At 26.3% G+C, this 13,651-nt stretch overlaps 1 protein-coding gene across 1 annotated transcript; it reads left to right on the top strand.

Annotated features, from left to right (window-relative positions):
• Nucleotides 1-2,477: 2,477 nt before the first annotated feature.
• On the top strand, nt 2,478-12,410 carry LOC145844287 (nuclear speckle splicing regulatory protein 1-like). The gene is made up of 6 exons (XM_082951679.1): nt 2,478-2,547; nt 4,435-4,603; nt 5,236-5,367; nt 5,542-5,749; nt 11,370-11,481; nt 11,915-12,410. Exons 1-6 carry the CDS (start codon nt 2,528-2,530, stop codon nt 12,261-12,263), a joined length of 990 nt encoding a protein of 329 aa, XP_082807805.1. The 5' UTR covers nt 2,478-2,527; the 3' UTR covers nt 12,264-12,410.
• Nucleotides 12,411-13,651: the final 1,241 nt, after the last annotated feature.

Raw genomic sequence — 13,651 nt, 5'->3', positions numbered from 1 at the left:
AAACCCTAAAACGTACAATTTTAAAAACCTAGAGGAAATTTTGAAAACCTGGTGAAAATTTGACAAAAACATTTGGCAACCCTGTCTGTGGCAAGGATTTTTCCATAGTGAAACTGTGATATATACACAAAATTTTATCTTGCAGAATTTAAGAATTAAAGTGTTTTTTGTTTAAGTAAATAATTAAGTTCTTTATAAATAAGCACTAAGTTTAGTATTTTATGTAGCAAGTTTATGTGTATACTGTACCTCTTTATAATTTTTTTAAGTTGTTTAAACTTGAATAATAAGTTATGAGAGAAGTATATTCTATTGTAATTTAACTTATTTGTAATTTTTTGTAGAATAACTTAAGTTTTTAAAATAAATAAGAGTAGATTTATTTGTTTCAAATTTTATACTAAATGATAAGAGGAAATATTTTCTATAACAGATAAATAGTTTACTTTTTTATGTAATTTTTACAGTTACTTAAGTATATTATTTTCTAATTGATTTTAATTTAAGGGTATTATATTACATGGTTTAGGTAGTATTTTATTTAAGAAAGTGAACAATTTATATAAGTATTATATGTTTTAGATAAATATTTCATATTTTTAGATATTATTACTTTTAGGTTAATTTACAACTTTATGCTAAGTCTGACTATATTTTGCTGATAGAGCTGTTTATTGAAAATACATCAATCATACACATATGGTTCAAGTGATGTAGTGGAAGTTAGATGATCGAATTAAGCAAAAAAAAACTTTTGTTTTAACCTGTATAAAAATAAGATTAAAAGATTTATACAGTTTCAAGTGTTTGATTATGTATTTTAGAATAAGTTTAACTTAAGAGTTAAGATTTAGAAAAGTCAGGAAAATTTTAGTTACAAGTCAGGAATTTTTTCTCAGCTTGATCTGTGGCAACCATGCATAGGGGAGGTCGAAATTTTTTTTTACTAAAAACAACATTGTATCTTATATGAAACCTTGAAAGTACAAACTACAAGCCAGTTTTTATAGAATTAAAAAACTTACCTTTTGTAGGTAGCTTTTTTTCTTTTTTTTTTATTATTTATTTTTCTTGTATTTTATAACAATAACTTTTATAAGTTATTTTTTATAAATTACTAGCCCTGCTTATATAAAAAATTGAATATAATGTCAAAAAATACCTCTAAAAATTATAAATTTAATAAGTAAAATACGCCTTCCTAAAATAAAAGATAACTTTTTTGCACATGAGTGAAAAAAATTAGAATTACAAAAAAAAATCTAAAAAAAAAAAAAAAACTTCTAAAAAGTAATTCTAGAATAAATAATACTAAAAGATAAATTAACAAAAAAAAAGTAACCGATCAATGGTAAGGGTTATGGTAACAGTGATAGTAAAAATAAAAAGAAAAAATACTAATAAAAGTTATCTTTAAAAAAAAAAACAAGAAAAATAAGTAAGTAAAAATTAATTACTTGAAAAAAAAAGTTACCGATGGTAAGGGTTAGGGGTAACAGTGATTGCAAAAATGAAAAACAAATAATAACTAATAAAAGTAAAAATAAAAATAATTAATAAATAAACAAAAAGGACAAAAAAAAGTTACTGACCAAGGGTAAGGGTTAGGGGTAACAATGGTAGTAAAAAAAAAAAAAAATAAATAAATAACCTGTGCATAAATGTCTTTGTGAAAAAGTGACCCCTAGTGCAATATTGTCTTTGTGTAAAAGTGCCTTTGTACAAAAGTGACCCTTTGTGTAAAAGTTTCTCTGGCCTTTATTTCTACCCAACAGAAACACACTGTTATCAAACTAAAGTTTCTCACAATATATTGATCTTAAAATTAAATCATTTAAAATTTATCCCTAACTTTAAATGTTCAAAGTGTATAATTTAGGTCCTTCATCAAAGATAAAGATATACTTTAAGAAGAGTTATTGAATTCAATTTAAAACACAACATCAGGGTTGCAAAACACTCAGGCTAGTTTGATATTAAAAATGTCTCAATTTAACTCAGACTAACAGAGATTAGTCTTAAAATAAAAAATCTAAAATTGAAAGACCAGTTTAAATTTTCTAAAGACTCTTTTAAAACTCAGACTGACTTATAGAGTGGAAAGAGTTTTGATTCAAAGAATAAAAACATATAAGTTTAAGTGATGTCAAAAACAAAAGTTTTCTATAATAAGATCAAATTGTTTGTAAACTTGTAATGTTTATACTACTCACACATAGTTGAATAAAAAAACAAACTCTTTTATGTTTGTAAAAGCTTAGCTCTGAATTTTTGAGAAATACTTAATATTTAAGTTTTGCCTCCTAAAGTATTACAGTGAACATATTTTATACGGGTTACATTTTAAAACTAAAAAAAAAATAATGTCACTATTACTTAGTTTTTACATATTAATTAGTTGTGTACAAGATGTGTATAAATATTTCATGTTTGTATTACTTATTTGCATGTTATAAAATTAAGTTATTAATAAAGCAGTTATTTTCAGATTTTGTTAGAAGGAGCATTTTAACATTTGAATACAAATATGAGTGACAATAAAAAAAAGTAAGTATTTTGCTTTTAAAGTTGTGCTTTTAATTTAATTTATTAATATGCTTTATAAAATACTAAAGCAGTGTTAGTGACATGAGATGGTATTTAATTTTCAATTAATATAGTATGTTAATATGTTATAACAAGAAATTATTTATTTAAGAATGTTTTATGTTTTATATTCAAAAAATTATAGATAATTATTATTAAAGCAAAATTTGTTTTTTTGGTTAGATTTCAAATTATATTTTTCATTTATTTAAAAAATAAACGTCCTTGGCAGTTATACTGTTTGCAAAGTTATAATATTTGATTTAATTTTTTAAATTATTTAGGTTAATAATTTTTATAACTTATTTATTTAAAAAACACTAACTTATAAATTTTGAACACTTTTCGATTTACAAAAATTTATATAAAAAAATAAATGAAGCTTTTCAATTTACTTAATGCTAGTAACATTTTGAATATAAATTAAAGTTTTTGTAGAACTGAGGTATAAACATACACTGTCTATTTATGGACTTCATAACGACTAGTAACAAGAATATTATATTATTATTATTATTATTATTGTAAGTTAATTGTCTATATGATGTACCTAGGCATCAAAACCTAGGCCACTTAAACAGAAAGACACATAGTGAAATAAATCAAAAAATTAAAATAACACAAAAAGTTCATTTCGTTTAAAACAAAGATAAAAACATATTTAATATAATTTATACAATATTAATTACTTTATTTTATATTATACAATTAAAATTTTGTTTAAAATACTTATCCATAAAAACTAACAATGTTAAACAATAATTGATAGTTAAAAAAGATCAGAGTGGGAAAATAAAAAAATCAAGGTATGATCTTCCTAGAAGATTGATTTTATTTAATCTTTTACCTTTTTAGTTTGTGCTCTTTTAAAAACTCATTGACTTTGTACTTTTATATCTCAAAAACTATTTTTAAGTTTAAAATCATTTGTTATGTGCAGTTTAAAAAATGAGGTAAGTTTCTTTTTGTAATTCTTAAAGTTATACATTTATTTAAAAACTTGATTCTTAAATTTATTGGTTTCAAAATTCTACATGATGTAATTTTGAGAGTCATACAAATTCACTTCTTGAAAAATAAAGGTCATTTACTAGTTTAAAATTTTGGGAGACAGGTTTGTAGTAAATTTTCAAAAATCAAAAAAGTTGACAAATGAAAAGTTTTCCTCAATTTTTTCGTATTTGAAACTTTTTGCAAAGCCAACTATATCTCAATTTTTAAAGTGTAGTTTGTACATGGTTGCAACAAAACCTTGAATCCTGGAAAAACTTCAAAAAACCTTGAATTTTACAGTTTAGGCTAAAGTTTGAGAAGTTTTGAAAAAAAACCTGGAAATTTGAACAAAAATAACTAAAAAATCTAAAATTTTAAACATTTTTTACATGTTGAATAGTACAATTTTGATTTGACACAATATCCTAGCATATAGAAAAACTTATTGTCATATTCAATTTTTTTTTAGAAAATGCTTCTTTTAAAGTAGCTTAACAATATATTTTCAATACTATTTAACACAGCTTTTAATGTTAAACTTAGCTTTAAGCTAAAAACAGACTTAAAAACGTGTACTTTCAAAAACCTCAAAGAAATTTAGAAAACCTGGAAGAAATTTCTCAAAAACCAATGGCAACCCTGCTTGTAGTTTATCTTCAAAGCTTAGATTTTAAAAATAGGGAATAATAGTTTTGTAAAAATATCTTGGATTTCCCTACGACTTAAAAGTTTGTTATTTTATGTTTACGAAGAGTAGTACTTATTTATTCTAAAAGAAAATTCCTAATTTAAATTTAAAAAAATGTGTGAAATTATTTTATAGTGCTAGATACAAAAAATATTTTGCTTGTACAGGTATGGATTGACAATTATGAAAAAGAAAACAAATCCATTAATAAAGAAAAATCCTAAAATGGTTAGTGGCAATATTTTTGGGGATGATAGCAGTGATGAAGATACTAATAAGAAAATAGATAGAGTTAATCGTCATAGAAATATTACACAAAAATCACTGAAAGCACAGGTAAATTGATTTTTTTACATACTATTTTTTTTATGTTTAGACTACTTATTTTGAAAATGAATGTTTTATTTTTAATTTAATTTCTATCATTATCAATATAGTTTAATTACAAACATTTTATGAATCTGTGAACAAATAAAAGTCTTAGAGTTTTTTGACATTTTCTGTTCAGAAACATTAGTTACTCTAAACAGAATTCCAAAGCCTTTTATAAGTAATGACAAAATTTACTAAAAACATGTATGGGTGCCAACTTGTTGGAAAAAAGTGTTTTTGTCCATTGTAATTATTCTAGTTACTATACTAAAATGTCAGACTAGTTGTAAATTATCTGATAATTTTAGGCCCAGTCAGGCTAGTTTAAATTATTTGAGTATTAAGTACTCAGCTTAGTTTGTTTTGTGTAAAATTTATTAATTTTTATATTATTTCTCTGGAAAACATTATGGATAGGTTTAACTAATCAACTTAGATCAGACTATTTTTTTACTTTAAAGAATCAAACCCTTTTATTTATTTATAATTTACATTAGCTTTAGTCTTTAACAGCTTTTTTTTTAAATTATGTATTTATCAAAGTAAAATTTGATGTTTTGTAATTAAAAAGTAAGTTAATATTACTGTTTTTATAGACAGTCCTAGATATGCAAAAGGCATTGGAACAAGATCCAACTGTTTACCAATATGACGATGTGTATGATACAATTAAAAATGACAACAACTTAGGTTCTTCTTCAAGTGGTAAAAAGAAAAAAGACAAAAAAGTAAATTTAAAAATTAGTAATTTAATCTTAGTGTAATGGTTTTTGAGTTTAAGAACTTTAGTTTTAATCAATTTGCACTGAAGTTCTGTTTAATTAAATAATATTTTAAAATTAAAAAAATACTAAATGTTATTGTTATGTCAGTAGTATTTAACCAAGTCATAAATTTAACAGCCAAAGTATATTCAAGCCTTAATGAAAACTGCCGAAAAGCGTAAAAAAGAGCAGCTGAGAGTGGAGGAGAGGAAAATAGACAGGGAGAGACAGAAGGAGGGCGACATGTTCGGTGATAAGGAGCAATTTGTAACAAGTGCTTACAAGAAGCGACAGGAAGAAAGAAGATTGGAGGAAGAAGAAGAGCGCCGTGAAGCTGCTCTTGAAGGTTTGTAAATAAATATATCTTTCTTGGTTGAATATATTCACAAACTAATTACAAGAATGATAAAGTCTGTAACACAAAACATAACTAAAACTAGGTAAATACTTCTACATCTCTCCCTAGATTTTATCTACTAAGGAGATAAAACGGCAAATATACCTAGCAAAACAAAATTTTTTTTAAACAATTTGTTACAACTTTAACTATTTTTCAGGTCTAAAGTTCAACGAAATTATACTCAAAAAGACAAAAACATTTCAAAAATTACGATTAACTTAGTTCACTAATAAATGATTTGTTAAAACAAACTACAACTTAAACAAACAAACTGTAACAAAAAATTGAGACTTAATCTTTACTTTTCTTCACTCAGTTGCTGAATACAAGCATTTAAAAACTTAATTACTTCACCGATTTGAACTTTTCAGCTTTAAAAAACAAAACCACACGTCATTCATCTAACCATCTTGAAACTTCTTAATTTGCTGATTAGTCTTGCTGATAAGTCTTACACGGAAACGCTGAAAATAATCCGATACTTTCACACACTCATCTCGTACACATATCTGTTCGCAGTAAACTTTGGCTGTCTGTTTGCTTTTTTGTAGAAAATATAAGTCAAGAAAATATAGATCAAAGCAAATCCGAGCCATTCCAGTTCAACATCAATTTCGAAGAAAACCATTAGCACAGAAGGAAATTACACAATGCTTCACAAAAAGAATCTTCCTTCTATAAAAACATAGAACATTAAAACTTTTCTTGACATCTTTTTCTCAACCTTACAGAAAATACAAACTTTTACAGTGGTATGTTTGCCTTTCTCAGATAAGGGATATTACTTAGAGATTTGCAAACAGGAGGGGTAAATCTTCTCAGAAACTTACGGTTTTGAGCAGTTAAGCGACCTGATCCATCAACTTTGACAACACATTGATGACAGTCCTTCACTTCCACCACCACTCCACTATTCCCCCACTTGCTAGGAAAGTTACCTGTTCGATTTAGTATCACGACATGATCACCGCAATTCACTGGTGGCAAAGATTTTGTGTTCTCACTTATATTTTGCAGAGACTTAACAAAACAAATACTGAGAGATTCTTCCTTTTTATTCCAAACGTCAAGCCACATTTTTGAGATCTGCGGGTTATTGTAGGTCATAACACTCTTTCTGACGTAAGGTAATGACTTCTTTAAATTTCGTCGCGATCCAGTGTGTAAAAGTACGTTTTTCTGTCCCTGTACCTCCTTTTTATTCTTTGCGTTTTTCCGCTCGAACATATTTTTTCTACGATTTCGGCTGCAAAAGCCATCAAAGTTTTGTGTATACAATCCACCAACTAGAAGTGAATTTGACTCATCAGCATAATTTTGATGACTTTGATAAACTTTTTTACGGGACTTTATCCAGCATTTTTTACAGGCGAAACACTCAATATACCTCATAATTTTACTGCTCCAAACAAATTTATCAGTTGGTTTATTACATATGCTACAAGTTGTTTTACCACTTGGTTTTTGAGTGGTTTTCTTTAAGGATTTGTATGAGAAAACTGATGCTGTAACAGCGGGTTTTGACATTGCATCACGTGCCATCTCTTTTCCTTCAATAAAACCGATTGTCTCATTGACATTTTTCTCATCTAGACTTTCCCATCCTAGCACCTCTTAAGGATATCCTCATCGGCTAAACCTGTTACCATGACATCTTTTAGGATTATGTCTGTAAAATCTATCATTTTATAACTAAAACTAGTTAAATACATCTACAGCAGGGTTTCCCAAAGTGGGCGATATCGCCCCCCTGGGGGCGATTTTAGTAATTTGGGGGGCGATAATTAGTAAGGGGGCGAAAGGGTGGGCGATAACTAGTAAGGGGGCGAAAAGGGGGCGATTTTAAAATTTGGGGTTGTCATAAAATTTTTACTTTTTATCTTGCTATTTTACTAATTTTAGCTTGCTATTAAATATTTGACCCTGAGGTAAAACTTAAACAAAAAAGTTTATTGTGTTTATGTAAAATATAGAAAAAAAAGTCAAGTACTTATGACTCCTACTTTCAAGTTAATTACATATTTTCATTCATATATTTTCTTATTTAACAATATTATAGATCATAGACGATCGGAATTCCTCTCACTATTTTTTAACCTTACATATATGTTATTTAGGATCACAAATTGTTTGTAAAAATCTATGTTTTCTATACTAACTATCACCTCATGATATTTCCAATTGTTTTTTGAAAAGTCACTAAGTTAGATTTCGAAATAAAACTATACAGGGTTGCCAATTTACCTAGAAAAACCTGGAATTTGACAATTTAGACAAAAAAAAATCTAAAAAATCTGGAATTTTTAACTACTTCAGCATATTAAGTAGTAAAATTTCGATTTGACACAAAAAAGCTATCATATAGATAAAAATATGGATCCCTTCGTGGCAGATCTTTTTGAAGTAAACGACTCACAGGAAACCCTCTCAGACTTACAAACTGACCTTGAACTTAAAGTATTTTTTTCCAAAGAACGATATGAAAGCTTTTGGACTCAACAAAAACTAAGGCAAAAGTATCCAACCATTTGAGAGGAATTTAGATTATTGTGTATAGTTTTTCCTCCTAGCTATGTTGTTGAGAAAGCTTTCAGTTTAGTTATCAACATCTTAAGCAAAATATATAATCTAGATATTTGTAAAGGAGGTGACTTGAAGCGTTATTTGACTGATTTAGAATCAGATTAGAAAAACTTGAACCTCATCCTTCGCATTATGTTAGAATTCAGTAGCAGACAATATTTTATGAAAGTTTTTTTTTATTTATTTGATCTTTTAAAATACTTCCTATTTAACCTGGTTTGTATTGTATTTAAGTAGTCTTTTTATATTAAAAATTCTTTTAAGTTATTTATTCTATAACAGGTTTGTGCATAATGCCTAATAAATATTAATTACGGTAGACTTCCTCTTGAGTTCGCACTTTTTACCCAAAAAAAAGTGCAAACTTATATTTTCTTAAATTTAACTTAAATAAAGTCTATTACTAACTAACTATTAATAAAACAAGAAATGCACAATATTTAATAGCTTTTATAGATTTCTTTTTTTTTTATGAATGTTTGTTTTATGTTTTAGTTGATTTCATGTTTATTCATAACGTTATTGCATATAACATATTTAATTATAACATTTTGTAAAAAAAAAATAAATAATTTTTGAGTTTAAACTTTTTGATTTTGTTCAAAGTGCGAACTGAAGAGGAAGTCTACTGTATTTATAAAATGGGTTATGTTTTAAATATGTTAATAGCTTTGTTTTGACCTGGTTATTTTTGTAGTATATATTTGTCGAATTACATTACTTTAAAAGTTTTTATAGCATAGTAGTTAAAGTATTCGCTTGAAAGAAATTTATTTGACATATTTTTGTTATTACTTGTTTAATCTGTATAAATAAAAAACACCTTGATATCAATTAAAGTTTTTATTTCAAAAATTATTTTTTTGGTTTTAAAAGAGTATAGATTTGATGTCTCTATTTGAAATGACTTCAAATTTTTCATTTAAAAGATTATTAAACTCAAATTTATTTTCTAGCTTGATTTATTATTGTTGTTTATTTTAATAGTTCAAACCTAGCTTTTATTTTTTCACTGTTTTCTTCTGGTAAATTGTTATAGGCTAATAACTAGAGAAAAAATAAAATTAAACAGTATTAATTAATCCATCAAAAAGACTGCTACAGTTACAAAATAAAGTTTTAACATAATTAAAAGAATTTTTTAATTGATTACTTTCTGTTCACAGAATTAATTGTAAAACATATGATTTTTTTGAATTAAAATTAAGAAAAAAAAAATTAAAATTAAGGTTTAGTTTCCTAAAGGTTATTCCGAGTCAAATACTATTTAATGGTGTTCTACTACAAAACATATAGTTTAAAAACTTCTAAATTATATTTTTAATTTTACAACTAACTTGCTTATAATATATCTTAGCATTGAAATTAATAATTTTACTACATTGACAGAAGCTATTGATATAATCCTTATTCATGAGATAATAAACCAGTCGGTCAAACTTCCTAAAACTATATAAGCAATGATTTTTCAATATTTATTTCATTATGTGTAAAATAAGCTGTTCATTCTTTTGTAGTTTTTTAATCTCTGGTATTTAGTTTTAGAATATGTCTATTTATAAAATAATTTAAGTATTTTGTGCGGCTTAAATAAGTTACTTAGTAATCGCTTCTAAATGTCCGAAATTCGTTAAATGAGAGATAGTTATAATGTCAGGTTTCAGTTAAGATTTCAGATGGGTAACGTAAGGTCCAGATCCAATCAAATTTCGACCCGCTAAGTAACTTGAAAACTACTTGTGCAAAGTAAACAAAATTTAGTTTTATGATGCTTATGATTTTGAAATACACTTTAAATTTGGTTTTCAGTTACTTTAGTATTTCCTAGATCACAATAATAGTAAATCATTTTATTACAATTTTGCTGGAGTTTTTTAATTTTCATATTTTTAATTTTTTTAATTATGCAGCCTGCAATTACATTTTTTACGAGTTAAAACTAGAAAAGATTTTTTAGTAAATATGAATTGCAGACTACAACAGTTGTCCACCACTACCCTAAAAGTTTAATTAGTTTTGAAACAGTTCATATTTCATCAGGATTGATAACTGATTACACAAGGCTTTTTAATAATTAAGTATTTTAATACACTTTACTGGGCTTATAAGAAAAAAACAGTAACTTATTTTCTCAAGCCCTGTAAACTACTTTGAACACAGCCCAAAAGTGCGTGCATAAGAAATACCAGACTAAATTACATTTCGAACACAATTTTTTAGGCTCAAAAGTTTGTACTCAAGAGAAAAATAGTTTTTAAAATCGTGGGGGGCGATTATTTTTCAGATTTATAAAAGGGGGCGATTTAGTAAATGAGTTTGGGAAACCCTGATCTACAGTTTGTTGATCTATATTAACTTGCTAAAAGTTGTTATGGACAGATGTGGAGTTACAACAAACTTTTAAGGTGTTATTTTTAGCACAAAAATGCAGCATGATGAAAGAAAATATTCTATTCATAGTATATATTATTGATTGTGGTGTACTTATTTTACTTTTTATACAATTTTAAGGTTATCAATTTAAACAATTACTTGCATAATAATAAGTTTCAAAAGTTGTTAAAATAAAAATTACACATTTTTGCAAAGGCTTTAACATTTTTATTTATACTTAAGTTTTGTGGTTCTTAACCTTTTCAAAAGCTGTACACATTTAATAACTGAAAAATAATTTTGGTGCACACTAGTCTAAAAAAGTTATAATTTATCAAAATATAACATTTAAAATATTTTTTGAGTGTCCTAATGTATAAATTAAGTGCAAACAGTTGTTTCTTTATGAATAGATAAAGACAATGAATCTTCTATAAAAACCTTTTATCAGCTTTAAAGGTTTTTCTTTGCACACTACTGTGCACAGGTACATACCGTGCTGCACTAATGCTATAGATAAATAGAAGATTCTTTTTTGAAACAAACTTTATGGTTTCAAATAAAATAAGTACAATATTCTGGATGCATAACAAAATTGTTATCATTACAGAGATGATGGATGTGCGCAAACAGAAGGATATGACCGGCTTCTACAGACATTTTATGCGTCAGGCTACAGGTGAAGAGGAAAAGCCAAACCCACCCCCTCTGTCCAAAAATAAGTTAGTTATATTTTTATTAAAAAGTATAAGTTAAATGGCGAGTACAAGCAGCTTGAGTTTGTTTCAATGACTGTTCATATTGAACTTTTCTATTGTGATCTATATGTCATAAACTTATCTAAAATTTTACAGACAAGTTAAAAGCAACTTGTAGCTTAGTTAAATATATAAAAACTAAATTTAAGTTATAAACACCATATATAAAAGTCTATCTTCATAGTCTTGATAGTTATACAGTTGTAAAGTAGCGAATGCTGTATAGTTGTAATTATAAACTGTCAATTAAAACTATAACATAACTAAAGCTTAACTAAAAATAAGACAGTTTCAATAGATTCAGCTGATTTAATAAGTTTTTGACAATCAACGCCAGATAACTTTTTAAAGTTTATTTTCAATTCTTAATTTATTAAATTTTATCGAAATTATTCAGGGTTCCTAGTGAAGATCAGACAAGTGGATCATCGGGCGACTCAGATGAAGATGGAGAAGATTCCAATGTAAATGAGGATGCTGATTCAGACTTCTCTATCGATGATTCTGACTCTGAAGAAGAACGTCCTAAAATCTCAAAAGAAGATAGAAAAGAATCTTCTTCTAGCAGTGATGAAGATTCACCGAAAAGATCACATGATACCTCCAGTAGAAAAAGAGTTGCTTCGGCCGAAAAAGAGCCTGATAAAGAAACAAAAAGTAAGTTTGCCAAACGAACTGATGATGCTAAACTCGCTTTGCTGCGTCAAAGGTACGAACAGCGAAAGCAACAAAAAGAAAAAAAGTAAAATCAAACATTTTCTTCCTATTTTTGTTAAATTCTTTTTTTTTTGTAAGTTTTAGTGTATTTTCTCAAAGTACTTATAAATATTTTTATCATTGACAATAATGTACAAATAAAATGTATCGATTTTTTTTTATTATGTAGAATTTGTCTTGGACTTCTTTAACTTGTTGAAATTGTTTGATACCAATGCAAAGTTTAAATACAACTAGATTTTAAGCATTAACTCACTCTATTTTAAAAACTTTGTGTTTTTATTAATATGCAAGTTCCTTAAGCAGTGAGTGACGAGAGATAAAAAAAATTTAAATCTGAAAATTTAACTACAAAAATGTTGAGCAGTATTTTCTAAACTCAATTCAATATTCGCTACCTTAAGTAGATATTCAAAATTAAATGGCTTCTTTTATTAGAATTTACCTCCCTTTAACAGTTACTTACCCATTTACCTTTTCGCTCCCTTATATCACCCATCTTTTGAAACCCTGATATGGAGTAATATAACTTGGTAAAGTTACTATCGTAAATTTATGATAACTTCAGGTACACATAATACCTTTATTTCGAGGTTTGATGCGCACCACTAACATAAGCTTTTAAGCTATAATGTCTCTACGAAATAAAACTGTAAAAACAACTTAAAATAAATTACTAGAAAGTTATTGATGTTGTGTGAAAACAGTTGCACATATTTTATATAGTCGTGTTCACTACTTATTTTTTACTTTTTTGTAGAGGCTCACAGTGGGCTAAAATTATTCTGAATAAGAAAAAGGGTTTATTATATTTAGATATTGTATGAATTAAAGTCATTTAAAATAAAAGTTATGATACAGACTAAGATTTTATCAAATGACTTTTTATAAAAATCGCTCTAGGACAAAAGTTATTAGACTTTCAGTAGTATTTTTTTAAATGTTTATTATGTATGCTATTTTTCTAATAATCTTTTTAACTTAAAAAGAGTTAAATTTCACTATTAATTTTCTAGTTTTGTCTTTTGACAGTTTATAGACAAAGTTTTATGCTATATATAGCACCTTCTACTAAATTTATTGAATGAATTGAAAGAAAAAAATTCCACAAAGTATACATCAACTAAAACTATAAACGAAATGAATTTAAACTTTAAATAGACAATTTGAGTGCATAAAACACTATCTGTTAACTTTTTTAGAATCTAAGAAATCTTTTTTTGATATAAAGTGTATATTATACACGTTTATGTGCTTTTTGTAATATTGTTAATAATCTTAGTCCACAAAACTTTTATTTTTGTAATATCTTTTCAGAACTATGAAAAATATTTTCAAGTCAAGATAATGTTAAAGTTTAGTTTTTAGAAAAACATCCTTTGAACGAGCTTGCGCAAACTGGCGTAAATTAAGCTAC

Source organism: Thalia democratica, chromosome 1, assembly GCF_965202585.1.
Source record: "Thalia democratica chromosome 1, ktThaDemo2.hap1.1, whole genome shotgun sequence".
In the NCBI taxonomy this organism is placed as follows: domain Eukaryota; kingdom Metazoa; phylum Chordata; class Thaliacea; order Salpida; family Salpidae; genus Thalia; species Thalia democratica.
The sequence above is the reverse complement of the archived record's forward strand: the minus strand, read 5'-3'. Positions and strand labels throughout refer to the sequence as shown.

Excerpts from the sequence above, each read along its gene's own strand:
- LOC145844287 (XM_082951679.1), top strand. The coding sequence starts at position 2,528 with ATGAGTGACAATAAAAAAAA. Across the intron at positions 4,604-5,235 it reads AAAAATCACTGAAAGCACAG|ACAGTCCTAGATATGCAAAA; the intron begins GTAAATTGATTT and ends CTGTTTTTATAG. Across the intron at positions 5,368-5,541 it reads AAAAGAAAAAAGACAAAAAA|CCAAAGTATATTCAAGCCTT; the intron begins GTAAATTTAAAA and ends TAAATTTAACAG.